At 48.4% G+C, this 14,001-nt stretch overlaps 1 protein-coding gene across 1 annotated transcript in view; it reads left to right on the forward strand.

Moving 5' to 3' along the window:
• The window catches only part of SRRM4 (serine/arginine repetitive matrix 4), a 172,727-nt gene extending 158,948 nt beyond the window's left edge, over window positions 1–13,779 (forward strand). Inside the window, exons 10-13 of the mRNA XM_002753066.6 lie at window positions 1,868–2,071; window positions 4,328–4,438; window positions 5,072–5,212; window positions 7,275–13,779. Of these exons, the coding sequence (XP_002753112.3) occupies window positions 1,868–2,071; window positions 4,328–4,438; window positions 5,072–5,212; window positions 7,275–7,590 (772 nt within the window). The 3' untranslated portion in view covers window positions 7,591–13,779. The remainder of the gene's footprint in view (window positions 1–1,867; window positions 2,072–4,327; window positions 4,439–5,071; window positions 5,213–7,274) is intronic.
• Window positions 13,780–14,001: the final 222 nt, after the last annotated feature.

Here is a 14,001-nt window from a genome sequence, read left to right on the forward strand (position 1 = left end):
TAAAAAGATCCCAGAGAGCTGTCCCCATGGAGCTCAGTATCTGGGACAGAAGAGACAGCCTACAAGTATAAGACTAAGTAAGCCAAATAGGGATTGGGGAAACATAGGAACTAAGGTCTATGGTAACACACTGGAAATCGCCCAACCCAGACAGGGGGCAGGGGGTGTCAAGGAAGGTTTTCCAGAAAGGGTGAGGTCAAACTAAAGCTAGAACCATGAGTAGGAGTTGCCAGATGAAGAGGGAAGACAAGAAGGTTGCAGACAGCCAGAATGCTCTAAGACCTGGAGACAAGGAAGAGAATAGGGATATTTCAGGAGGAACAAGTCAGTCTATTACAGCTGGAGCCAGGAGAGGAAAGAGTCAAGAGCTGTAATTGGAGGGGCGAGCAGGGGCCAGGCCATCCTGAGCCTTGAAAACCATATTAATGTGATTTGAACTTGATTACAGGCCCAATCCAAATAAATATGCCTTCACTGAGAACCTAACAGGAGGTCAGTCTGGCCCCAGGCAGTGTGGGAATACAGAAGACAGCAGTCTATCTTTTGGATAATTCTGAAGCCTCTGTCTTTTGTGGGGGTGGGGGGGGTCTCAATTCCTCCATCTGCAAAATGGGTTACATCAAAGTTTCCCAAAACTAAACCAACAATAGGTCATCTTGATTTTTACCATATCCGTGTACAACTGATATTCCTGTTTACTTTTATAAACTCATTTTTTAATGTGTAAGTAAAGGGAAATTTGCAGTACTACCTTAAATAGAAAATTAGAATCAAATGTCCTTGGACGGGAGCTCACTTCTGTAATCCCAGCATTTTGGGAGGCCAGGGTGGGTAGATCACTTGAGGTCAGGAATTCAAGACGAGTCTGGCCAACATGGTGAAACCCCTGTCTCTACTAAAAATATGAAAATTAGCTAGGAGTGGTGGCACACACCTGTAATATCAGCTTCTCGGGAGGCTGAGACCGGAGAATTGCTTGAACCCGGAAATCGGAAGTTGCAGTGAGCCCAGATGGCGCCATTACCCTTCAGCCTGGGAGACAGAGCAAGACTCCATCTCAAAAATAATAATAATATGTTCTAAATGAAAGATACCTATAAAAATATAGATGATTGCTGGGCGTGGTGGCTCACACCTGTAATTCTAGCACTTTGGGAGGCTGAGGTAGGTGGATCATGAGGTCAGGAACTCAAGACCAGCCTGGTTAAGATGGAGAAACCCCATCTCTACTAAAAATACAAAAATTAGTTGGGCAAGGTGGCAGGTGCCTGAAATTCCGGTGAGCCAAGATTGCACCACTGCACTCCAGCCTGGTTAGAAATTGAAAATTTTCTTAATTTCTCAATTAAGAAAACAATATGGATAATTGAAACAATGGATTTAATCCTACTAATTGCAGTTGCCTACCCAAGGCTGAGTCTGAGGTGTGCGCCTCTCTCTTGGAGAGATTACAAAATGTTAGAGAGGTGTTACAAACTGACTAGCACCCAACGGGGGCTTTCTCATTAACTTAATCAGAAGGACAGAAAGAGACTAGACAGGGAATAAGTCTCTCACCATGTGATTGGATGTTAGTTAGCAGCATGCCCATGCCTGATGACACCCTAAAATACTCCATTGTTACACTTGTTATATGTTTCACACTTGGGGAAGTGCTAACCTGAATTGTCTACTTTTAAGGTATCTTCTGTCCGTACTCCTCTAACATATGTGACCTGGGAGGTCTTTCCGGAGAGGGTAGGATGGTGAAAGGAGCAAGGAGGGTTCTATGAGAGCACCAAAGCCTAGGCCAAGGTAGGGAGGTATTCACACAAGATGCTCCCAGAGTAGCGGATATCGATGCTCATGGACATTTTCCCTCCTGCAGGGGATTTCAGTCACCCTGTCTGGAATGTGCTGAAGTGAAGAAGTCCAGTTTGGTCCCATCCACAGCCCGGAGCTCACCCATGAAAGGGTGCTCCCGCAGCTCCTCCTATGCCAGCACGCGATCCTCCAGTCACTCCTCCCGATCCCCAAATCCCAGGGCTTCCCCCAGGTACACCCGAAGCCGATCCATTTCTTCTGAAAAGAGGTGAGTGTGGTTTTGACCTTTGCTCTGCAGCACTTTTCTCTTAAGGGAATTAGTTAACTACAGATGTCCTTTGACCAACGAGGGAGAGAAGTCAGACGGACATAGGTTTGAATACTCGTTTTTGCCCATTTCTAGCTGGTGGAATTGGAAAAGTCACTTAACTCTCTGAGCCTCAGTTTTCCCATCTGCAATACAAAAAAATAGCAATTCTTACCAGAAAGGATTGTTCTAAGGACTCTTAGAACAGTGCACGGAACATAATGAATATCAGTTATTGTTGCTGCTATTGGAATGAGAATGAGCTAAGGTGTATCAATTAACTTCTGCATAAAAAATATCCCTAAACTTAGCATCTTTAAAACAAGTGCTTACTTAGTTCCTGATCCTGTGGATCAGCAGTTGGGCTGGGCTCAGCTGGGAGGTTCTTCTGATCTCACTGGGCTCACGAATATGCCTTTGATTGGCTGGTGGGTTGGCTGGGGGCTGGAGGGATTGAAAGACTCCAACTGACTCCTCTCTGCTCCATGTGGTCTCTCCTCCTCCAGTAGGCCTGTCTTGGTCTGTTCACATGGTGATGACAGAATTCCAAGAGAGACACAGTATTGAGCAAGGCTTCTAGGCTTGGAAGTGACATAGCATCCCTTCTCCTGTTCTATTAGCCATAGCAAGTCACAAGACCAATACAGATTCAAAGTCACATTGCAGGGGATGTGGACACAGGGAGAAGAAAAATTATGGCCATTTTTGCATTTTGCCACCCAGTTTCAACAGCTATTGGTAATTGCTTGACTGCCTCATGTGGAATAATGATGTAGTAGAATGAGATGTGAAATCTCAGAAATGGGAAGATTCTATTCAAACAAATCAACCCATAAATTTAGGGATCCAGTTTTCCTCTGTAAAAAGAAATTCCCAATAGGAGCCTCTTTTACAACTATACAATCAAAAAACAATTGCTTATTTAGCTGTTCATCTCAAGACTGGTCCATTCCAAAAAATGAGACAAGGCAGCAGACAAAAACATTCAACATGATAGAATGACATAAATAGAAGAGCAAATCAGGCTAAAAGGAAAATTAAGGAAAGAAATACAAAGTCAGGAGAAAGTCCCAAAAACATGTCCTACCATTCTGTATAGTTGCTACGGAGGTAAGCTGCAAATATGACATCTGAGCTCCCTGAGAGACAAAGCAAAGAGGAAAATTACTTCATTATTTGTTATATTATTAACAACGGCAACAAAAAGATAAGACTTGAACCAGTTGCTCACAAGAACAGCTATTTCAGGTTTTTAAGTGTATGAAAAATGACTCATATGGCTCTACAGAAAAGGAACTCCATGGTGCAGTGAATAGAAATACCTGACATTATCCTTTCAAAGTGTCCAAAAACACGTTTCATCTTGACTCCTTCTTATATCTCACAATGAAGAGCCAAAGCATAAGCTGGCAAAAGCCCATTTTTCCAGAGACCACACCCGGACACTGCCCAGGACACTGATAATGGAGAGCTATTCCTGCCCCTTTTCTCTAAAAGTGGGAGGCATTCGCAGAGAGCAAAGAAAACTGGGAGGAGCATAAGGATTAGTCATTTAGATGTATAATCATCTAGTCTACAGAAATCAAGAGCACTTTGCAACCAAACAGATTTGAATTCAATTTGATTTAGAGGCAAACAGATGTGGGTTCACATCTTCTACCAGCTCTGTTGGGCAAAGTGCATCACCTCTCTGTGCTTCTGTTTCTCCATCTATGAAGCGAAATTGCTAATAGTACCTAACCCTAAGATGTGTTGAGGATTAACTGAAATAATGAACACAAATCGTTGGTTCAGTCTGGCAGATAATACAATATGTCACAGTCATAGCGTCCTGTTTAATTGGTACTTAGCATAGGTGCCAATATGCTAAGTGATTTACCTGAATATACTCATTCAATTTACAATTGTATAGGGAAAGAACTATTATTACCTGCATTTTACGGACACGAAAACTTGCCCAGAGAAGCGAAATCATCTGCCAACGTCACACAGCTAGTAAGCGGCCAGGGTAGTAAGCACAAAATAGAAGTTGTTGGTATTATTCTTAACCACTCGTGGGGAGGGGCTTTCACTCTTTGATCTGGGCCCAGTTCCTCTGCCTGGTTTCCAGAAAGAAAAAGATCACCGCCCAGGACCCACTGAATAAAGCACAAGCCTTCTTGAATGACCCAGGCGGACACTTAGCAGGCTCCTCAGAGGCTGTTACCTCTCCCCCAGGTCCTACTCCCGCTCTCCCAGCTATTCCTCCAAGTCTGGCAAGAGGAGCCCACCCAGCAGAAGCTCTCGGTCCCGCCGCAGTCCCAGCTACTCCCGCTACAGTCCCAGCAGGTACCGGCCCCGCCCCTGGCGCTGGTCCCGCCCCTCAAGCTAGGCCCGCCCTAGGCTCCACCCCTTTGCGCTGATTCTCCTCTCTGGCCCCGCCTCCTCGTCCTCGGGCCTTCTACCTCTTAGGTCTGACCCTGACTCAGCATTCTTGCAGGTGCCTTTGCCCAGTCAGGAGTGGCAGCCAGGCGCCAAATATATCCTTGTTTCCTAATGTCTCCAGCCCAAACACTCCTACAGACACACACACCCCAATTCACATGCCCAGCCCTCAGCCTCTACCCACCATCACTCTATTCAGAGCCCCCAGTCCTTACCCAAGCACCAAGGCCCACGTAACATTCACGTCCTCAAACCCCTGCGACACCTGCACCGCTGTGATGCCCACCTGCAAAGGCTGACACCCCTGCACGCGCCCAGCCCCCACCCCTACGGTACTAACCCTCGCAGACTTTTCCCGCAGTCCCGTCATCCTCCTTTCCGTCACCCTCCTTCCCGTCTCGCGTGCGGCTCCATGCAGATCCCATCCCCTGACCCAGTGGGGTGGGAAAGAAAGAAAGTGAGTGTCCCTCTCCCACGAGCTCACGCAGAAAATCCAGCCCAGCCCTAGCTCCCCAGTAACCCCCAGCGCCCCTTCAGGGAGCGGGATCCCAAATACAGCGAGAAGGACTCGCAGCAGCGGGAGCGCGAGCGAGCGCGTCGGAGACGTCGGTCCTACTCGCCCATGAGGAAGCGCCGGAGAGACTCCCCGAGCCACCTGGAGGCCCGGAGGATAACCAGGTAAGGCCAGGGGGCGGGGGGGTCCCACCTTCACCCTCGTTCCACCCCCATTCTTACTCATTTGAGCCTCAGGCTCTCCCTAGGCCTGCTTGGGTCTGGGATTCAGGATGGTGGAAGCTTAAGGTCCCCCAATCCCAACATAATTGAAATTATATGTCTGTTCGAAGCCTCGGGACTGAGTCTCCCATCTCAACCAGCAGGGCCTACCAGAAGAGGACGGGGTGGGGGGTGGGCCACAGGCGGGGCCACCCTGAAGATCCAGTGTGGTCTGGGGGTGTGGTCGAGGCCTGGGGGTGGAGCTGGGGCCGGGGAGGCCGAGCTGGGAGAGAGTGGCGTCAGGCCAGGGAATGGAGGCCAGTCAGTGGGGTAGGACCTTGGCCTCCTAGTGGATCCCGGGCAGTGGAGACAGAGCCTCAGACCTGTACACTCAGCTGTCAGGCTTAAATAAACCTGTATGTAATTATACCTTGAATCAAGTGAGGGGAGGGGTAACAGGATTGCTGGGATGCCAAAAGTACCTTGAGGGAGCCACGGTGGATGAGCCAGAGAGCACTGGATGTGGAGTGGAATCCTGGATGTGCCTCTTTGCAGGTGACCTGGGAAAGGTTCTTACCTTCCTGAGTCTTTTTCTCACCCATGAGATAGTGGAGGAAATAACTCCCAGAAGTATCATAACGATGAAATGAAAAGGGGCAAAAAGATGTGAGCATGCTTTGTAAACTTAAATGCAGAGCACACAATGTGCCATTGTTGTTGATTGAGTGGTCAGAATAGGTGGATATGTTTCCTGGAACAAGTAAGGCCTCAGAAGAGAAGAGCTCTCGCAGAGAAATCTGAGCGCAAGCAAATTTCTTAGGCCTTGAAAGCTGGGAAAATAGCTGAATACTGCCCTAAGATTGGGTTGGGCTCTTGTTTCTGGTCTTCCAAGGATCTGCCACTCAGGCCAGAGATTGGACTGAGGAATCAGGGATCCTCCCTGGAGATGACTTGGAGGAGGAAAAAGAATGTGTGCCCCAGATAGCAAGACTAGAGTGATGGAGTCCCCTTCTCAAATATCTTGCAGACCACCCTGCCTCAGCTTGTAACCCTTGGGAGGCAGAGGTGGGCAGATTGCTTGAGATCAGGAGTTTTAGACCTGCCTGGGCAACATGGCAAGACTCCTTATCTACCAAAAACATAAAACACTAGCCAGGCATGGTAGTGTGCACCTGTGGTCCCATCTACACCAGAGTCTGAGGTGGAAGGATCATTTGGCCCCAAGGGTGAAGGTTGCAGTGAGCTGAGATTGCGCTACTGCATTCCAACCTGGGTGACAGAGCAAGACACTGTCTGCAAAGAATATAATTAATATAATATATATAATTCCTAAACCCACTTCCTTGATCCAACGTCACACGTAAGTGGCCAGGATAGTAAGCACAAAATGGAAGTTGTTGGTATTATTATTATCTATGGGATCAGCCTGGAGGAGAGCTAAGACAGAGTGGCATTTCCAAAAGGCTGTCTAGTTTCTTTAGTCAATCTCAAATAATTCGTCTTGATTAACCCATTCAGTGTTTCCCAATTTTCAGTCATTCAGCAGCATCTTTACCACGTATGCCTTGTCTGCTTATCAACTGTACTATTCTTAATTTTCTTTAAATAGATATGACCCTTTTAAAAGGTTCATACATTTATTTCTAAAGGAAACGATATGCTACAGTAAGTGGAAAATTAGCCTCTTTTGCCATAAATAGATGGTTCTAGTAAAAGTAAAAATAGCAAAACAAAACTATGATTAAAGTTTAGATGTAGATTCTGTTGCAAGCTGGAGGCTTTGAGCCCCAGGCTTGCTTCATGGGGGAAGAAAAGAGTGAGATAATCGTTTTTCAAGACTAGCACTAAGCTGAGACTTTTTACTTTGATGTGTTCTTAGGACCGCAAGAGAACTGGAAAAGGAGGATTTTTTCGGAAGGGACTGGGAAAAGGGAGGATACTGGTTTCCCTTAGGACAAGACTGGGGCTCTGTGCGGGAAGGCTGGGAGGGACCGGCCCTCATCCCTCCTCTCTCTGCTCTCTGCAGTGCCCGGAAACGCCCCATCCCCTACTATCGGCCCAGCCCCTCTTCATCCGGCAGCCTCAGCAGCACCTCCTCCTGGTACAGCAGCAGCAGTAGCCGCTCGGCCAGCCGCAGCTACTCCCGGAGCCGGAGCCGGAGCCGGAGCCGGAGCCGGAGCCGGAGTCGGAGCCGGAGCCGGACCCGCACAAGCAGCAGCTCTAGCTCCCGCAGCCCCAGCTTGGGCTCCCGCAGCCGGAGCCGGAGCAGGAGTCGGAGCCGGAGCCGGAGCAGGAGCCGGAGCTACAGCTCAGCAGGCAGCTACTCCAGCACGAGGCGCTAAATGCCCCTGAGCCAGCTGCCCGTGGGGGCCCCTTCGCGCTGCCAGCCTCCCCCAACCACCTGCCCTCCCCACCTTCTCCTTGGTAACAGATAGTGAGGGCTCCTATACTTGTCCTTCCTGCTTGCCTGGGGGAAGAGGAGAAGAGGGTACGGGGGCTTCACCCTCCAGGTCAAGCTGCTAGGAGCCTCTACCAGCACCATCCTGGGGCCCAGCTCAGGCCTGGGCCTACGGAGAGAACCATCCTCTTGTGGCACAAAAAGAAAAGGAAAGAAAACCTCAAGGTTTTGTAAGAAACAATGGGTCCGTGACTCAGAAATTGAGCCCTGGCCAGGAAAATGTGGAGACCGTTCTCCTCACCCACTGCTCACAGGAGGCCCATGGGAATTCTCCCCACCTCCCTCGATGCTCCCCTCCTCCAACCTCATGGCTGCACGTGGATGGACCCCCATGTCGGAGAGTTGTGGAAGAGGTGATCAGTGGCAGTTCAGGTTCAAGTTAAGGGGGTCAAGCCTGTAACTTCCTCAAACAGGCCAGAGCAAAGGCTGGAAGACACCTGGGTCCTAGAAGAAGAGATATCCTTGAATACCAGACATGGACATTTGACTTGGTGGGAGGTGTCAGGAGATAGGAGATGGGTTCTCTGGTTATGACGATAGATAGCAAAAATGGAAGGGGTCAGTCTGCTGCTCCCAATATCTCAGCACGGTCAGGGCGCAGGGCCCAGCAGATCCCAGCCATGGAGAGGCCACCGTATGGCTGACACAAAACACCTCTTGGCCATTTACAGGGGCCCTGCAACCTCATAAGAAAGGAGATAGTGGGAGAGTCAGGACAGGTTGGTCTCCAGCCCCACTTCCCAAATACGCCTCAGCCCCACTAGCTGGCACCAATTTAATTCCACGGGACCATCTGCTGAATATTCCCCAATGCCATGGCTGGTTGCCAGGCCCCAGCGCCAGCCAGTCTGGCCATACCCTCCAGTGGGTGCCTGCCAGCCCTCTCCCCTCTGCCCTGGCTGCCTTGCCCTGGATGCCACCCAGTGCAGCCTGGCACTTACCCACCCACCTTTCAGGTTATGCCACTCCCCTTGCCTCTCAGGAATTTTGCCAGGATGGGACACAGCAGCTCAGGTTTGGGGGAAAAGACCCAAATCCAGAGTCCAGGGGAGAGGGGCTTGGATGTGCCCTGTCTTGGGCTCCTGCTGGCTTCTGAGGTTTTTTGCCAGCTTGGGAAAGACTCACCTTTATTTCTGCCCTCACCCCAAGTTCCCCCTGCCCGGGGCTGGGCAGAGAGGGTAAGCTGATCTCTGATACACAAATACCACCAGCTGCTTCATCCACAGAAGGCTCTAAGAACAGGGAGGTGAGGAATAAGATCCTTAAAATAAACTCTTGGGCATCCCCCTCACCAGCTGACTGGCTTTCCGGAGGCTTGTGGGTGAGTTTCAAGTTTGTGGTGGCAACAGCAATGGGACAGGGCATGGAGGGAGCCAGGGAGAGAGGACAGATCCAGCTTTTGGATATTTTGGGTTACGGGGAAGCAGGGACCAAACATTCTTTATCCCTCCCACCCCAGGGAAAAGATTTGGAAAACAGTCCTTTCTCTTGGAAGCAGTGACCTCTCCCCTACCCAATCTTTCCCATCCTATCAACCCACGAGGTTAGAGACAGCCATGCAGCCACCACCACGACAGTCCTTCCTCCATCAGGAGAGAGGATCAAGGCCCCCAGGCAGCAGTGGATGACCGGCCTTCCCTCGCCAGGCCTCTGGCCCAGACCTAAGCCCCACCCACAAAGACTAATGGTTGCCAATGCTGTCACCGCAGAAGGCCAGATGGCAGGTGACTGGGACAGGGGCAGGTGCCCTGGGGAGGGCATGTACAGCCACTGTAAATAACCCTCGTCCCTACCCAGGAACCCAGACTGGACTTCAGTCTCCCTCCATGGAGACAAAGGCTTCCCGGAGCCACCAAAAACCTTAGCAGGACAGCTGTGAGAGGCAACGGAGCCTCGCCTTTGGACTGCCTTCATCGAGACAACTCTAGGGGACCATTTTGCCTAGGGCTCCTAGCAAACCTTTTTATTTATTTTATTTATTTGTCTGTTTGTTTATTTATTTATTTATGTGATGACTGGCTCTCTCTCACCATTAGCAGTATTTAATTAATTATTTATTTATACAGAGCGGGTATGTTTGTGTGTGTGTGTGTGTGTGTGTGTGTGTGTGTGTGTGTTGGGGGGGGTCTCCTCCTAAATTATTTTTGTGCATCTCTCTTTTTTCCTCCTGTTTTTACGGATGGGGTTTGAGAAGCCAAAGGTGGCTGGGCTATTGGCTTTCTCCCTGAAGGCTCTAAGCCTGGAACACCCTGGAGTTGGCCCAGAAGGAGGCACATCTGTCCCAAGGTTCATCACTTAACCCAGAGTCCAGGAGAGTCAGGCCTGTGCCCCAGCCTCCTGTCCCCCAGATACCTCCCTGGGGAATCAAAAAGATGGAAACAACCCAGAGGCTTATGAGCTATGGCAATGAATTGACATAGTGGAGTTGCAACGTGGGCGGAGGTCAGAGTTGAAAGTTGGCACATGGGGCCAAGGCTGCCCAAAGTCGAAATCCCTTGTGAACGTCCCTTAGGGAGGCCCCAGACTGGAGACAGATGTGCTATATCTTAGCAGATCCACAAGGCTTCAGTTGAGTACTTACTGAAGTAGTTGCCTTGTATTTTGAGGGCCATGGTGGATGAAAATGATGTCTGCTTTAGTACTGGAATTGCACGTGTGGTTGATGAGGTGCTCACACCATGAGAATGGAGGCAGGAACTGAGCTGACTGAGGGAAGACACACACCTTGATCTCACCCTCACTCCAAGGCACATAGCAGGACCCCTCCCTAGCTTCTCTGAGCACACCTAGTTGATTTCATGTATGTTACACGTGCTTCCACTCCACAGTACCTAATTTCTCTCTGTACCCTGAGATGTGAAGGCTGCTTTGTGTAGAGGCATCGGCCATCCTGGGTGAGACCCACCAACCCCAAAGCAAAAGCCTTTATCTATGATCTCTTGCTGTTCATCAGGGTCAAGCACAAAGCTGTTTCTCAAATTAGAAAAGAAAAAAAAAAAGGTGGAAGGAGCAGCCAGATGTTGCACAGGACCCTGCCAAGAAGGTCATTTCCTAACCCATCCTGGAAGGCCCCGGATCCAGAGATCTTTATCAGTCCTGCTTATCTTACCAACTGGCAGTGTCTTCTGGCTGCTGGCTGGAGGCAGCTCTTGCCCTTTCCAAAGTCACTGTCCACTGCCTTGCAATTTCCAGCTTGCCTGGTCCGGCTTTAGGCTTCGTGAGACTTTTGCAACATCCCTGGTTGTTTCCCTGGCAATGTGACTACCCAGCCTTAACCCAAAGCAAGGGAGTGCCCCTTTCCTGGGGGAAGTTTACAAGAAGGCTGCTAAAATGCCTGCTTCGGGAAAATCTCTTTCTCTCTCTCACTTGGTGTGTTTCTCTACTTTCTTTTACATTTCCTTTTTTTCTTTCCAAAAACAATGTGCTTGTTGAGGCACTGGTAATCTTAATTAACCAGAATCTCTCATTCCTGGTATTGCTGTTCCTACGCTTATGTCACCCTCATTACCTTCTGCTTCCAGGGAATATGACAGATCACCAAAATGCTCCTCGTGGTGAAGGTTTATCTCGAAAACCAACATCCAAAATGGGAGGGGGATGTGTCTTGAGGTCAAACACCACGCATCCCAAGCCTCTGACCTTCCCGCTTTGGATGGGCCCTGGATGACAGAAACTGGATACATTGCTCCCTTTTCCTGGGGCAAAGTTCCCACCTCTGTTAAATGGAGGGGCTTGGGGGTTAAAAATTCAAAATGTTGGCCTGAGGCCTGAGAGTGTCACCAAAGACAAAGGGAGCAGAAACTCAGAGGGAAAAGGAAAAGAGCCCCAGGCGTGTTTGGGAGGTTCTCTATCCTGAGAGTAAAAACCAAAAGCAAGATTTGATCTCACTTCCGTTAATTAGTCAATGCTAATTAACTCAAAACTCCCACTTAGAAACCTTCTGCTTCACTGAGGTTTGACCAAATTCCTAGCTGCATTCCTTCCCTTCTTTGAAGGACTGTTGCTCTTTCGGAAGCAGAATAAAATTAAGATGTTAGAACCAAGGTCTCCGTCTCAGAGAACCCCATCACTTCATTTGCTCAGACCCATCCTGTTTTGCAAACCCTTTTGGGCCAAAATTCAGGGTGTTCTCAAAGGCGAAGAAAGCACATGGTTCTTCTCCAGTCCAACTTTCACCTTTTCTTCTGCTGGTTTCTTTTCACCTCTTCTTTTTCACAGATGTTCCAAATGGTCTCATGCGCATGTGTCTTGCCCCGCTTTCCCCTTTAGCTGAACAGAAAATTTTGTCTAATAGTAAAATAAAGTCAAAAATAGGATTCCTCCAAACATGCCTCCTCCCTCACTGGCCAACTGAGTCCAGCTGAAAAACACATGCTAGATTCAATGTCATTGAGCAATGATTTATTGAAACCTTGTTCTCACTTCTGCACCAATGAGCCAATGATACTGACCCAAAAGTCATCTCTCCTCTATCTGTGGTTGTTGTTTTTGGAGTTAAAGTTTTTGTGGTTTACTTTATCTTTTCTTGTGGCTGTTGCTTTGCATTGTAAATACCACGATGGGGGACCCCCATCACAACATGGCTTATTTAATAATTTATTTCCTGCTTATTGACTGGTATTGGAAAAAGAGAAGGACCACCTCTTTTGCTGAATTGCTGTTGAAAATTGGTTCATCTCCCAACTCTGGGTGCTGCTATCTGCAGCAGGGGCATTACTGCCCAGGTAATGATTGCAAGAATCACCAAGCGAATTGAAGTTGGCAGAAACGGAGGCTTCAGTCATACAAATTAGGCTCAAATGGAACTAAAACACTGGTTATCTCCGGGAAAACCTCATTTAGATGGAAATTAATTGAGGAATAAAATGCCTACGCATGAACCAACTTCTATTAAAAAGTCACAACTCCTTGAATAAAAAGAAAGAAAAATTGTAAACCCTTTTTGTCCGACCAAGAAAAGCTATGCCTCATCTTCTAACAAGCCAAGCCAAAAAGACTGCCATGGTATTCCTATGTGTTTATTTGGCCTGTGTATCTGTCTGAATGAAATAGAATGGGTCTCTAGCCTCAGTCTTGTCATATGTAAAATGGGGCTTGTCCTATATATTATCTGCAAGGTGGGGGAAAAGGGTGCTCCAGCCCTGATGCTATGGACTCCATACTGTTGGATATATTGTCCCTTGTGTCCCTTCTGCTGACTGTAGATTAAATGGTATAAACCAAGGAAGGAAACAAAAAAGTGGAGCCTGGAATTCATTTGCAGACTGAGGTCACAGTCGCTGAGTCCCACAGTCATATATGGGAGACCTCAAGCTGCTGTCACCTTGATAACTCTTGTGTCCTGGGTTAAAGCCCTCTGTATTTAGTCTGAACTTCCCTCCAAGACCCGTGGTCCAAAGTCATCCCGGGAGAGACCAAGATGGGCTTACGTTGCCCTGCTCTGGATTTAACCACTGTTCATTGTCAGGCTATATTTTTGTACAATCCTTCAAATAATCCAGTGACATGGGTCATATTGTCACTTCTCAGAGGAGAAAACTGAGGCCCAGGAAAGGGAGTTGACATACCCAAGCTCCCTTGAGCTCAGATTGGCTTGACTGAATGTCCAGCGTTCCCTTGGTAGCTTTTTCTCCACGGCACTATGCTATGAGAACCTCTCTCTGCACAGTATCTTTTTTCTCCCAATTCTTAGCTATTTCCCCAAGCAATGATTGGCCAAGGACCTAGCATCATCCACCACATTGGCCTAGGGGATGTGGTGCACCCCAAGGCCATTTTTCTACATTGGAGGCTGGGAATCTCCTTTGGAAAATTCCTAAGTCGAGGACCCACCACCAGCCCAGCTCAGCCTGACCAGACAGTCTTTGCCTGGAGCATCCACATCAGAGGGAAAGAAGCTGCTGTGTCCTCCAGCATCCTGGGACCCTGTCCTCTGCCCAGTGACACAGCAGCCATGGCTTGCTTGATTTCTGGTCTCCAAAGCTAAGCATAACCTTCCCGGGGTTTCTGGTTTTTCAGCCTGTACGAAGCATATCTCTGTTCTAATTAAAGGTTCTATGGTATGGTGTTCTCACATACGGCTCAGTGTCCTCTGTCTGTACAGGGACTCAGAAGCAAAAAGCAGGGAGGGAGACAGGGAGCTAGAGAAAACTTAAGTAGCACATGCTGCATGCCATACACGTTCACACTGCTCAGCTCACGTCTTCAATCTTCCAAACAAACCTGTAAATATTTTGGATTTTTGGTTATATGTATAGCATATATACTATATATATATATATATATATATATACCT

The sequence above is a fragment of the Callithrix jacchus genome, chromosome 9, assembly GCF_049354715.1.
Source record: "Callithrix jacchus isolate 240 chromosome 9, calJac240_pri, whole genome shotgun sequence".
Taxonomy (NCBI): Eukaryota; Metazoa; Chordata; class Mammalia; order Primates; family Cebidae; genus Callithrix; species Callithrix jacchus.